Raw genomic sequence first — 13793 nt, 5'->3', positions numbered from 1 at the left:
GAAGTGCTCTATTGGATTAAAACACAACTTTTCTAGGATTAACTATCCGAAATTACAAGTAAGTACAGCTTTTGATCACTTTGTAGCTTTTAGGGCTTTCAAACATAGTTAAGTGTTTAAAAGTGCATTTATTGCTTTTCAGTTACCGTTACTATCGTGAAATTTCCATCATTCAAAACGCTACTAAAAATATCTGTCATTATTTTCTTGAGTACTCAATCGCCAAAAAAAAAAAAAAAAAACACCTGCTATAAGATTATCAATTATCAACAAGTGAGAATCTTAATAAAAATAATTCTTGTGCTTCGTAGATTATAACAGAAAGCTAGCGAAAAAAAAAAAACTCTCTCAGTCTAGCTCTTTTTTTTTTTTTTTTTTTGCTTTTTCATTCAAGTGTTAGAATCATTTCCTGTTAGCGGTTAATGTCTCGATAGCGTTAGAAATTTCCTTTGGTTTTTTAACTGTCGAAAAACTTCATGTGCATTTTATTTTGTTACTCTTGATTAACATTTATGAAACGATTTTGTTTTTCCGTAACTGTAATATCCCTGAATATTTTTGGCTCTTCATGTAAATAATCCATAAGTACAGCTACGCTTCATTTTCGGAATGCGTCATGTTTTAGTAAATGTATAATTTCTCACATTATTTAAATAATTACTCGTCTTTAAATTAAAGACGATTTGTGACAGATCTTTGATACCAAGTAAATTGGTAGATATTTATTGTTTTATTAATTCTTAACATTACTTTTTGTAAAAATAAAAGCCTCATCAGAACTCTGAATTTTTCACATGTTTTTAACGGCTCCAGAGTTATTATTAATATTATTTATTTTATGATTTTTTAAGAAAACGATAAAGATTTCACTGGTTTGCAAAGTTTTTCATTTGCTTTTACCGCGCCCGTGGGTCAAAAGAGGTTGAGAAACACTGAGTTAGAGCAATGAGCACTTCTTAACTATGTTGAAAACTCTGAAATATGATCAAATGCTGTAATTACATGTTTTAATCATTTCCAGTATCGAGTTCAATGTGAAAAATGTCCAAAACGTAGAATATCATAAATCAAAACAAAACTTCAAAAAAAAAAAAAAAAAGAACTGTATTCAAAAACGCACACAATACGGGGGAGGGGGAGGAGGAGCTATAGTAAGGGTGCCATTTCTCTCTCCAAATGTTCCTTTTTTTCACTCCGGCTGTCCTATTTTTTAAAAGGTGCCTGTTTTTCACCCTATTTAGAGGTGCGATTTCGGCTCCGTATTGGGTGCCGCTGGTGAACAAGCGTTTCTCCCCTGAAAGGTGCCGTATGCATCCTGTAGTTTTAACAGTGTATCCACTGGAGTTTAGGGTTAATCCACTGGAGTTAGGGTAAAATTTTCAAACATCAAAATATCCCCAAACAGGCAATGGCTTCCTTCAATTGTAGAAGAGTAGAAGCAATTTTCATCCGTCATACCTTGACGGGCGACTTTCTAGTTTTAAAATATTGTCGAATCTAATACAATAACTAAGCTCTGCGATTGTTAAAAGAACTTTGCATGACCCAACTTAAAACAAGTATCATAAAAGTAGATATAAAATTTTCTTTTATCGGATTTTCACAAAAAATCTCTAAATATTCATAAATCTCCATATGATATTCGCAGTGTTGCCAGATTGGGGGAAATTTCCCCATTTTGGGGAAATCTGGTGCTCTATGGGGAAACTTTGGGGAAATGAGTTTCGAGGGGAATTCTTTGGGCAAAATTTTTTTTCTTGGGGAAAACCTGGGGGAAAAAAGAATTTTTTTCGTATTTAGATTCGCGTCAGGAAGTAGTAGTTACATTATTTGTATCAAACAGCGTTGGTTTAGCTTTGCTCAACTTTATGGAATTCGCATTTCGCATTATGTGGAATATTATGCTACGAAATTTGCATTAATGTTCTGCGTGAATAACTAGTTGATACGTGAAACAGGTAAAAATAAGTGTGATGAAGAATGTTCTTAAATTAATATATACAACAATCACATCAGTTTAAATGTACATACAGAAGGAAAGTAGTAAATTCAAGTAAGAAAAAAAAAACATTTGGCTATTTCTTGTCTCTCGGTCAGGCGCAAGGTCTTTTGGTTCCCCTGTATATTTACAAATAAAGCATGATGAATTTCTCGCCAATTGGTTGCCCACGTCACGGTTCCACGTTAGCTTGGTAATTTACTCGTCCATCTTATGATAATTTTGCTAGAGATCCTGACAGACAGAGGGATACCCAGACAGAGACTTTCAGCTTAATTATTAGTAAAGATAAAGAAAGATAAAGATAAAGAAAACCGAAAAAAAAAAAAAAAAAAAAAACGAAAATGGGAAAAAAGAAAAAGTTAGGGAATTTTATAAGAAAATTTGGCTATTTGGGGGAAAAAAATTTTCAACAGACAAAAATATTAGAGGAAGTCGATTCATTTTATGAAAATATTAGTGGAAAAATAATTTTTGAATTTGGGGAATTTTGTTAGAAAACATCGCTTTTTGGGGAAAAGTTGGAAGGGAATTGGGGAAATCTGGATTTGACCATCTGGCAACACTGAATATTCGCACTATTTTCTATGCCTTAAAATAATTAAGACAGAAAATTTCATATTGCAACACGTTATACTTCTATAAGAATACCATGTTGAAGTTTACTTTAAAAAAATACTTACTCCTACACGCTTTTTGCTTTGGGTCAGGCCTATCGTCCTTATTCTTGCATTCACAGTATGATTTTTGTAGTTTCAAATCATACTTGCAGTAAGCACCGACAAAACACTCCTCTTCACAAACTGCAGATGCGCAAAAATCACCACTTGTACCGTTTTTGCACTGGCAAAAGTGACCCTCTTCTTTTTTGATACATTCTCCGCCATTTTGACAGTCACCTGCACCCTTGCATTGAACTGAAATGAAACATACCAATAAAGCAATAGCTGTATAATTAAATGGCTCAATGCAGTGTATAGTCCAGCTCACTATTGCTGGAGCTCGGTAAACTACACAAATCAATTCTTTTATGTATATACACTTTGACCGCAAAATCTTTACTAATATTATAAAAGAGAGAGGGCGGATTTTTGTGTATTTATATGTTCGAGGTAATCTCCGGAACCACTGCACCTATTTGAAAAATTCTTTCACTATATGAAAGGTGCGTTCTTACTGAGTAACATAGGCTATAATTCGAAAAAATCCGATAAATAGTTTTTTTTATTCAAATTTAGACTCAAATTTCACGTAAATTGCCTATTATTGGCTATTAAAGGGGTGAAAAATTACTTGCACATATTAATATTATATATCGTTAAGAAAGGTAGAATTTTCTGCGTTCTAAACAATTTATTTCAATGCTCTAACTTAATTACGGCGGGAGTAATTTGCGTTTTTAGCTCGAACATTTTTAGGCTTAGCTGAAATTTAGATACTACTTTCTTTATTGAATCTATCAATAAAAAGTGGAGGAATTGTCCCACAGTTTTCTTTTTGACAGCATTGGAAAAGTGAGATTTTTTACTCTCGAACTCTCTAGACCTATGGTCAAAAAAATTAGCTTCTATCTTCAAAGGAAAAAAAGTTACAAGCGTTTTTAAATCGATTTTGAAATGTGTCATTTTGATTCAGGTTGTCAACCATTTTATTTTCGCGTTTCCATACTTATTTTATTTCATGATTTCCATGGTTACGCTTTTAAAATTCATCTTTCGCATTTTAATTTCTTAAACGTATTTTAATATCTGCCGTCATTGTTTGGAAGGATAATTTTGCATGGAGTTTTTTTCTTTTATTTAAGTTATTCTTTAAGTTATTAAGTTATTCTTTTAATTAATTGTTGAATGTATGTCACTTGACACAATTTTTGTTCTCAAGATAGACCGGGCAAAGCCAGGCGATGCAGCTCTTAATATATAAAGATTTGAAAGCTACTGTTAATGTGATTGTATACCTTTTTGTTTGTTTGGCGAAACATTTATTATTGCCAAAGAAAAAACATCTGCAGGGCTGGGATCCGATAGCGTGGTCCCTTGGCATGTTAGGCGCTGAGCAGTTCAGTCTAGGATTATTGTTTTAAGGCAACCGTTAATGTAATTCATTGTTTTGCCGATTTGTTTTGAAAGAAAAGAAACTTTTGATTAGTTTTTATCCGAGTGAAATGTACGACATTTTCTTCTTTTTTTCTGAGCTGATTTTTGAATGTTCTACGGAATGTTTTTTTTTTTCTTTGTTAGACGGATAGGTTATGATATCGTGGTTGCTGGGCAAGTTTGGCGATAAACAATAGAGTTGCGGAATTATTTTTACATTTGAAAGATATTATTTGATGTCTTTTTTTTTTTGTTTATTTGGCGAAATATTTTAAATTGCAGTAAAAACCGCTTCACTCGCTAAATAGAGTTTTAAAGCAACTGTAAATCTAATTTAATGATTTGACGAAAAGTTTTAAATTCCAAAGTATTTTAAATAGTTTTTTTTTTTAAGGTGTGTACGCATTTTGTACAAGGAAACACGATCCTTTCACATCAGAGGGGGAGGGGCGTCAATTTTTTTTATTCAACGGATTTCCGTTAAAGTTTTAGCACGGGCATCGCTGTGCGGTTACTTCTAGCTGCAAATAAACAACAATGTTTCTTGAAGAAAACTTGTTTCTTCAATAACTGATTTTATAGTTGTGTCACAGAGAGATGGCGGATCAACTGGAAGCCGAAGCAGAACACTTCATTTTGTAGTAGGTGAAATCAGCGAAAACGTGCAAGCAGTTAAAATTTCACTGCTTGCGCGTTTTCGCTGATCCTATCTATTGCAAAATGAAGTGGTCTGTTGCCGCTTCCAGTTCATTCGTCATTTATCCGTGGCACAACTATTTAGACTGTGGCTTTTCTTATTTTCAACCATTTTGAAGTTTTGATGTAGCTTTGTTCTTAAACAAACGAGAAAAATTGTGAGCCGGACTATACTGAACTAGATATTGAAAATAAAAGACTTAATTTCTTTTCTGTTGAGCTCGGAACTTCAAAAAGTTTGATAGTTAAAAACAAATTTCTCAGCTCGGAAACTTCGAATATGTGAATAAATATGATGTCAGTGAATTAATATTTTCGTTTTACAGAGATTCAGTGCACTAAGATGCGATTGTCTGTGTATATCTAACATGTTGTTTAATCAAATATCTATCGACTCTTCGTGAAAATATGATCTAAAATTAATAAAATTTGATGTATCTTTGTATGCATCTGTCAATATATGGCATCGCTACTCCTGGTGAACGACAGAAAACAGAGCATCGAACCACGTATAGATAGATTCGTAATTTTCCTGGCTCCATGTTTAGTTAGATGTTATAGTTGTGCGACTTTAATTCGCGGAGATATTAATTTAAAAACGTAACTTTTTTCTCCTCTTGGTTCTTCTTTCGGAATAACTTTCAGATAGCTTCTCCTTTAGAAAATTTTGCTTCTCCCCATCATTTTCCCCACCAAAACGGAAGTGACTTGCAGAGAGGAAGATCATGCAGAAAAATACGAATGTTTTCCGAGTGGCATAATGAAGAGCCTTTTTCGATGCGCAAGGAAAAATAATAATTCGAATGGCTTGCTTAAGTAAAGCGCGTTATTAATGCGATGATATTTTCTTTTTTTATTTTAAATTAATGCCATTTACGTCACAAAAACGTTTATTTAAATTCTTTCACATGCAAAAACTTTCAGGGGGCAAGTACGGGGCGAAGCCCAAAAGTACCCCTGTGGTACTTCTAGGAAATGGGACTTGCTATTGTCCGTTTTCCACAAGAAGGTACCTGACTCCTCCTTCGTTACGTGGTATTCGATGATTCTATTTCGCTGTTTGCGGCAAAAGGTATATTCGGATCACAACATTTTGTTGTAAAAGCAGCAGTTTTTAAAATGTAAAAATAACTAATATGACAACAGACAAGTGAAGCAAGTGATGTAAAGGACACTAAGACTTGCTTGCACATTAAAAAAGGCCCAAGGGGAGAGGGTTAAGGATGTCTGGTTGTCTCTTTTAGAAGCGCGTGGATTGCTTACCGATCACCCCCGCGTAAAGTAAAATGGAACTCTTCGTTGGAGGAGGTGTGGCGAAGTGCCTTCTCGTGAAAAAACAGACAATACAGGTGGGTCGGGCGAGGTCGATTATTTCAAGAGTCGCACGCTCAGTTGCTGAAACTACGAAGTTGTGCATCTAGTTATACTACATCTATGGGCAGACGTCATCCAGTTGCGATTGATAACTCTACTTTTAAAAAGTGTCATCATGATACAAATACAAAAGTGACGACCAGCAAAAGGATCTGGGCCCAGCTAGGCTCGTCGTAATGAATTTACAATCTCCAGTGAAGATCAATGGCCCTCTTAAAACTATCTACTCCCTTGCTTATTACCACCTCTTCCGGTAAGCTGTTCCAAGGTTCCACTGCCCTGCTAAAATAATTATTTTTCCTAATATCCCTGTTAGCCTGAGATTTAAATAGCTTAAAACAATGACCCCTTGTCCTGTTTTCGGTGCTAAACTTTAGCCCCGTAACATCTTTCATTTTAGTAAATTTAAACAACTGAATCATGTCCCCTCGGCCTCTTCTTTGCTCAAGATTGTAAATTTTTAGCCTTCTAAGCCTGGAATCATAGTCTAAGTGGGAAAGTCCATTTATTAGCCTTGTAGTCCGCCTTTGAACCCTTTCCAATACATTAATATCTTTCTTAAGATAAGGAGACCAAAACTGAACAGCATACTCCAAATGAGGTCTTACCAAACTTCTATATAAGGGCAAAAGAACTTCTTTAGATTTGTTTGAAATAGATCTATTGATAAACGCAAGCATCTTATTGGCCTTGTTACTAGCAATGCTGCACTGTTGGCTGAACTTTAAATCCTGACTTATTAAGACCCCCAGAACAGTAACTTTGTCTGCCTGACTAATGACTGAACCTTGCAAATAGTAACTTGTACCCTTATTTCCTTGCCCTAAATGTAGCACTTGACATTTCCCAACATTAACAGCCATACCCCATTTATCAGCCCACTCCGTAATATGATCTAGATCCTCTTGCAGCTGATTTGCTTGTTCTTCATTTTCTACACTACCCATAATTTTGGCATCATCAGCAAAGCAATTCATGTTCCCAGAAATATTTTTATGAATATCGTTCATAAAAACAATGAACAAAACAGGCCCTAACACTGATCCTTGAGGAACCCTGCTTAAAACCGCACCCCCATTAGAATAATTTCCCCTTACAACTACCCTTTGTTTCCTTCCGGTCAGCCACTTTTTTACCCAAATGAAAGATTTCCCTCCTTCTCCTATATCAGCTAATTTGCTAACTGGAGCAACATGCGGTACCTTATCGAAAGCTTTTTGAAAATCAATGTAAACAACATCTACAGGCTTCTTATTGATGGTATATTATGATGGCATCTTACCTCTGCATTTTTTCTCATCATTGACAAACACTTGATTCGCATTCCGACATCCACAAACCGCCTTCTCTTTCTGTACATCGTACACGCATGTGGTGTCGTAGTGTACTCCACACAGCTGATCGTAGTCGCATGCCACTATGATTTGGCACAAATTGCCACTGACACCCTTCTTGCAGCTGCAGACGCCATTCGAGCAGGAACCGCCGTTGAGACAAGGCTTAGACTCGCTGCAAGCATCTGAAATTTGAAAAATATGTCGAGTTAATCACAATCGAAACATGTTTTAAATTTAAACAATTTTCAATACCAGCGTTATTAGTCTGGCTCTGAGGAACAAAACTGACAAAATTATTAATCCTTCTCAGTTTATTAATTTTAGACTTTTTTGGTCACCTGTAATCCTTCACAGTTAAGTTAATTTTAGACTTTTTTGGTCATTTGTAATCCTTCACAGTTAATTAATTTTAGACTTTTTTGGTCATCTGTAATCTTTCACAGTTAATTAATTTTAGAATTTTTTGGTCATCTGTAATCCTTCACAGTTAATTAATTTTAGACTTTTTTGGTCATCTGTAATCCTTCACAGTTAATTAATTTTAGACTTTTTTGATTATCTGTAATCCTTCACAGTAAATTAATTTTAGACTTTTTTGGTCATCTGTAATCCTTCACAGTTAAATTAATTTTAGTCTTTTTTGGTTATCTGTAATCCTTCACAGTTAATAAATTTTAGACTTTTTTGGTCATCTGTAATCAAATTTCTATTCAACGGGATCGTGAAGTAAACCAACAGGGTACATCGGGATTTTGTCTGAAAGCCGTCTGGCAAGCCTACTCAAAAGAAGAAAAAAAAAATTAACCGATAAATCTTTTTAAGCAATTGAAGTTTAATTGCATACTTCGAAAATTCTTCCAATTTTTGTTTGCTTAAATATCGTGCTTTCGTTTTTAATGAATACTATTTTGATCCTTATATTTTTGCTATTTTACTTTTATGGGTAATGAAGAAGCTCGATTTTACATCGCGTCATAGCGGTGTGTTTTGAACTCTTTCAATTAAAACAGAAAACGAATAAAAGTAGCGATTGTTTCTCACAATTATTACTGACCCAGGCAAATCCGGGTATTTTTGCTAGTTAAAGCATAAATTTCAAAAATATGATAAACTCGTGTTTTGGTCTTATAAGGATCGTCATTTTTTTTTTAACTCGAAATTATTTCGAGCATCTGGACTGTAAGATGGTCACAATGAAGAAGAATGCCACAATCGTTACATTTCGGATCCTCGCCAAATTTGTCACATACATCCTTTGGTACTCAGAAGTTCACATCGGAAATTGTTTTCACCAAAAAATCCGTTAAACGAAATGTTTACGCCTAATATTAACAATGGTAGAATTTTTTGAATTAAAAAAATACAAAGTGGTGTAAATTTAAACTTAAAGTCAAAGTTGTTCTTTTCTATACACGTTGAAGAGAAAATTTGCACCATATTTTTTTTTTTTTATTTCAGCCTGATTGTTAAACATGCGTCACTTGACGCAACTTTTATTTTTGATGTAGACCGTGCAATACGAGGCAACGCAGCTAATTCTATCAATATTATTAAAGACTAGAAAATCGCCCGTCAAGGTATGACGGGTGAAAATGGCTTCTATATTTGAACTAAGCCATTGCCTGTTTGGTGATATTTTTATCGTTGAAATCTTAACCGTAGCTCCAGTGGGTTATCCCTAAATTCCAGTAGATAGCGTTCATTATTGACCCCTTTTTCGTTTCTTCATTCCCCTGAAATGATACAGCCTTACGATTAAAACAGTTAAGTTACCGGATCCACAGTACAGCCTTGTCACAATGAAGCCTTTCCCTGCATATTAAACATTACCAAAACATATTATCAAATTATCATGCCGTGGCGCGAGTTTCATTGTTGGTGACGTCAGGAGCGTTACTCGATCATTGGCTATTATATGTTACTGACTGCGGATTATTGACTGTGCACATTTTCGAACTTGTGTGCATGGTCTCACAGAACCACGACCCGTTTATGAACTTTCATCCGATGTTACGATGTTAGAGGTAGTTCAAAGCAGATACAGATAGTAATAAATAGAATTTTTCTGCACCTGAGAAAAACATTGCACTTAAGGTGTTGTCCACCAATGATGTCTATCTTTGAGGGCGGATTCGTAAAATTTCGACAGTTTATGGCAAAAGGGAGGGAAGGGGTAACAAGAAGTGTGACGTCACTTTTTGGTTGACATTTTTAATAAAGTCAACCAAATTACAACAATATCTTTATGTAATACTAGTGGTACCCGCAAGGCTTTGCCCGTAGCAGAAAAATTAAAAGATCTTCTGGTTCACTTGTATATTTACAAATAACGTATGGTGAATTTCTCGCCAATTGGCTTGTGTCCATGTTATGGTTCCACGTTATGACAATTTCGTAATTTATTCGTCCATCATTTTGTTCTTAAAATTGGAATAGAAAAAGAACCACATCGAATTTTCGAAAAATCGCTTCGAGGTGGACACTCCCACGCTACAAACTAATTCTGTGCCAAATTTCATGAAAATCGGCCGAACGGTCTAGGCGCTATGCGCGTCACGGAGATCCTGACAGACAGAAATCCCGACAAAGAGAGATCCGGACAGAGAGACTTTCAGCTTTATTGTTAGCAAAGATAAAGATAGCGTGACACGTGATCAGGGAAGTAGAAGGGCTTAGGTGAAGTATGACCCTTTGTGACAAAGAGGAAAAGGGGTCAAATAAGTTTAAAAAGGTGAAATATTGTTTATGGTCAGCCCCTTCAGACTAGGGAGGGATTTGACATGGCCAATTTTACTGTATCGAATGTACCAGTCTCTAAAAAACTTACTCGGCTGCTAAGGTCCACCATTTTAAGGTGTATTACCAATTGAGATCTAATTTATAAAAAATTAGTCCATTTTGTAAAATATGTTCAGGATGGGAGAAAAAAGAATTAGGCTAACAGCAAAATAGTTTTTTTCATCATTTCCGGGATCAGAAAATGGAAGAAAGGCATAACAGATTATTTTCCAGAGAATAAAAATCTCGTACAAAAAAATCAAGAAGATATGTGCCCTTTTGAACCAAAACGGTAACTTTGATGACTCCAATGTCACCCCAAAACTTTAGTATATCACCACCTCATAAGGACATATATATAACTCGGAGATTTTCAGACATGTGCTCCTGCTCCATTGAAAAAAAAAAAAAAAAAAAAAAATTCGTTCAACTGTTCAACAGATTCGATCAGAATATGTTTCCTTTTGTTGAAAATGTAGGGGCCGGATTTGTTACCGTTTGACCGAAAAGTCAAACTTGAATAACTTGGCAAAGTAGAATTACTTCCGTTTGGACTTTTGGTGGGTAGGGGGTTTGATTAAGGTCATATGGAAGAAATAGAAAAAAAAGACTTCTAACAAGGGGATGTATTCTCTTTTGAAAGATTACTCCTCAATTGATACTTTGTCATCATTCATTTTCTAAACCAGATTGACGTGTGCTTTTGAAGTATGTGAGGGCTTTTAAATTCTGATCGGCAAACTTTCGTGTGACAAAAGTGATGCAGAAATTGGTTTCTTGTGACGAATAGTGTAGCACATGCGCTCTTCTCGCTTTCTTTCCTTCTCGTTGTCTGTGGTTGGGTTGCGTATATACTGCGTTCAGTACATCTGTTAATTATAACCAGAGTGTCCGTTGAAGCACGTGTATATAATCGGCGCATTTCGAGTATTGTTTAGTGTTCTCGTTGCTTAAAATCTATTTTCTTCATTAAAATATACAATTTCGTTGTGAATATGCGTGAAACGTCTTGGCCGGGACTCGCTCCGGGGTCCGTTGGTTTCGAAGGTTAACGCTTTGCCAAATGAGCCACTGTGATATTCAGTCAAATTGCTCTGTGCGGGAATATTAGAATCCGCACGAAAACGGTAATTTATCTTCTTAAGAGCGAAGAAGATGATGCACAGTGATCAGGGCCTCATTACTGAATAGGCCAACTAGACCATGGCCTAGGGCTCTCGATATTTAGGGGTCCCTAATGGTTGAAATAACTTTAGTCTATCGCTAAAATTGTTTCAGCCAACGGCTAAATTTAGAAAGTTTGAATACCAAGGGGCCATAAAAAAGTATTTGGTCTAAGGCCTCTCGATATCTTAATCGGGCCCTGACAGTGACACGAATCATGGTTCCACTAGATTGCGCTGCCGCTTAACAGGCCTTGAAAATTCATGACTTTTCTGTGCTAAACCGATGCAGCTCATGCATCCACTAATCAATGTCGACGTTTCAAAGTTTTTATTTTTGATTGGACATCCCCAGTTTGACCGCAAGAGGCGCTGAGCGGAACCCCTGCATCCTCCAATCAATAGTAACGTAATGGAAACAGGGATTCCCTGTAGCGCTCTCTTTGTTGCCATGAGTATCAGCGATTGCCACGGCCTATATAAGAATTAAGTGGGGCCGTGCACGAATGTATACAATTTTATGAAAATGAATGACTAACACAGTCTGTGCTGTTAAAAAGTGATTGTTGAATAATTAAAATGTTTCCGTTTTTCTCAAAATTTTCATTTCTGTCGTGTATTTTTACGACACACCCTGTTTTTTTTTTTTTTTTCATTCGAATCGAAGTGATAAATTAGAGCAGTAACATTTTCTTACCAACGCAAATGTCATCCTTTTGTATATATCCTGCATCACAGGTGCAGTTCATTTTGCCGTCAACAAAGTTGCAGTCAGTGGTGTGCCTTCGACAATCACATCCTAAAAATTAATTTCTCATTAAAATACTAAAATCGTATAAATAATTTAAAAATAACTTTAAAATTCTGAAAGACCATACTGCCGTGGACAGGCAAAGAGCAGTAACTGCAAATTTTTCATTTCTTTTCTTTTTGTCATCTATTGTACGTTAGTTTTATCGTACAAGCTTACTTATTTGGTTTCGGCTGAAAAAAAGTGCGCAAAAGTCTAATTCCAAAATTCTTCTGTGTCTAGTAGTGTCCGAAACGCGTTTCTCCAAATATCTCAAAAACTCATCTCTGTAGATACTGCCGTTTACCTACCCACGGCAGAATATCATTCAATATTTCTTGCTAATAAAACATAACGTATATAATTTTCGATTCTGATCTTTCAAAAAATGTTAAGTTAGATAAAATGATTAAAATGATAAATTAACCATTTGTAAAAATTAAATGCCTGGCTTTTACAAAGACGCAAATGCTCAATACGCTATAAAAAATTATAAACGGTCACCTGTCTGGTCAGTGCTAATTCTGTATTTGCTACCAGTTTGTTTGGCACTCTTAGCTTCCTTAAGAGGTTTTCCACCTCCAGCTTAGTCGTTCCTATGCTGGGATGATGAGTGCTAATAAGCACGAAACGCAGAGTCCTCGGCTGGAATTGACTGAGTTGGCGGTGTATTTCAAACATTTAATAGTAGATAATATTCATTAATTCATTATTTATCATTCATTATTTATTATTCATAATTTAATTCATTACCATAAAAATAAAATTTTTGTTTTGTTTTTTCGTGCAAAATTGGTTCAAGTATATGGCTGTTTCCTGAATCATGATGCCCCATGGTACAACAGGATGTGTCCCAAAGAACAATAGGAAGTTGTACCTTGAGACAGTTTGGAACTCTTACTTTAAATGGCACAAGGAACATTATTTTATTTTCAAACTGTCTGAATTTTAAAATATATGTTGCAGAGAAATATTTTGGGGCATTTTAATGTGACTTTTAAATTTAAAATTTAATTTAAATAATTGACGTTAAAAATTAAAATATAGAAAGAGTCCCAAGTTACAGCACTCTCCCCTAATGTTTGAGATTAAGTCACTTAAAACTACTAATATGTAAAACTTTGATTTCTCCAATGCCATTTTATTGAGTTGTGTTATTTAAATTGCTGGAGTGCGATATGATAATTTTAGAGTTCAAATATTTTCCTTTTAAAACAACAAAATCTGTTCAACAGTAAAAAAGAAAACACTATGATACGTACTTTCACAAATGTCTCCATTTTGCTTAAATCCTTGACGGCAATCACAAATCTTTGCACCATTTATGTAAACACAGTTTACTCCATATTTACCACAATCACATGCTGTCATAAGAGGGGGAAAAAAGAAGTTGCATTAAAAGAACATTCGACATGAAATGTGCTCAAAAAGTAAAATCAAAGTGTAAAAAAAAAGTAAAAAAATGTGAAATAGTTACAAGTTTTACAACATCAAAGAAACAGAGTAGAGGGGAACGGGGAATAAATCAAATAAGGAGGAAGAACTGAACGCAATGTTCGA

The 13793-nt window shown here is 35.1% G+C and overlaps 1 protein-coding gene across 1 annotated transcript in view; it reads right to left on the bottom strand.

The window, feature by feature from the left end:
- Positions 1–12234, bottom strand: part of LOC129228662 (neurogenic locus notch homolog protein 1-like) — a 76616-nt gene extending 64382 nt beyond the window's left edge. Inside the window, exons 1-3 of the mRNA XM_054863346.1 lie at positions 12141–12234; positions 7448–7684; positions 2683–2916 (exon numbers count right to left, since the gene is read on the bottom strand). Coding sequence (XP_054719321.1) covers positions 2683–2916; positions 7448–7684; positions 12141–12192 — 523 coding nt within the window. The 5' untranslated portion in view covers positions 12193–12234. The remainder of the gene's footprint in view (positions 1–2682; positions 2917–7447; positions 7685–12140) is intronic.
- Between the last annotated feature and the right edge of the window lie 1559 nt (positions 12235–13793).

This window comes from Uloborus diversus, chromosome 8 (genome assembly GCF_026930045.1).
Source record: "Uloborus diversus isolate 005 chromosome 8, Udiv.v.3.1, whole genome shotgun sequence".
NCBI classification, from domain to species: domain Eukaryota; kingdom Metazoa; phylum Arthropoda; class Arachnida; order Araneae; family Uloboridae; genus Uloborus; species Uloborus diversus.
The sequence above is the reverse complement of the archived record's forward strand: the minus strand, read 5'-3'. Positions and strand labels throughout refer to the sequence as shown.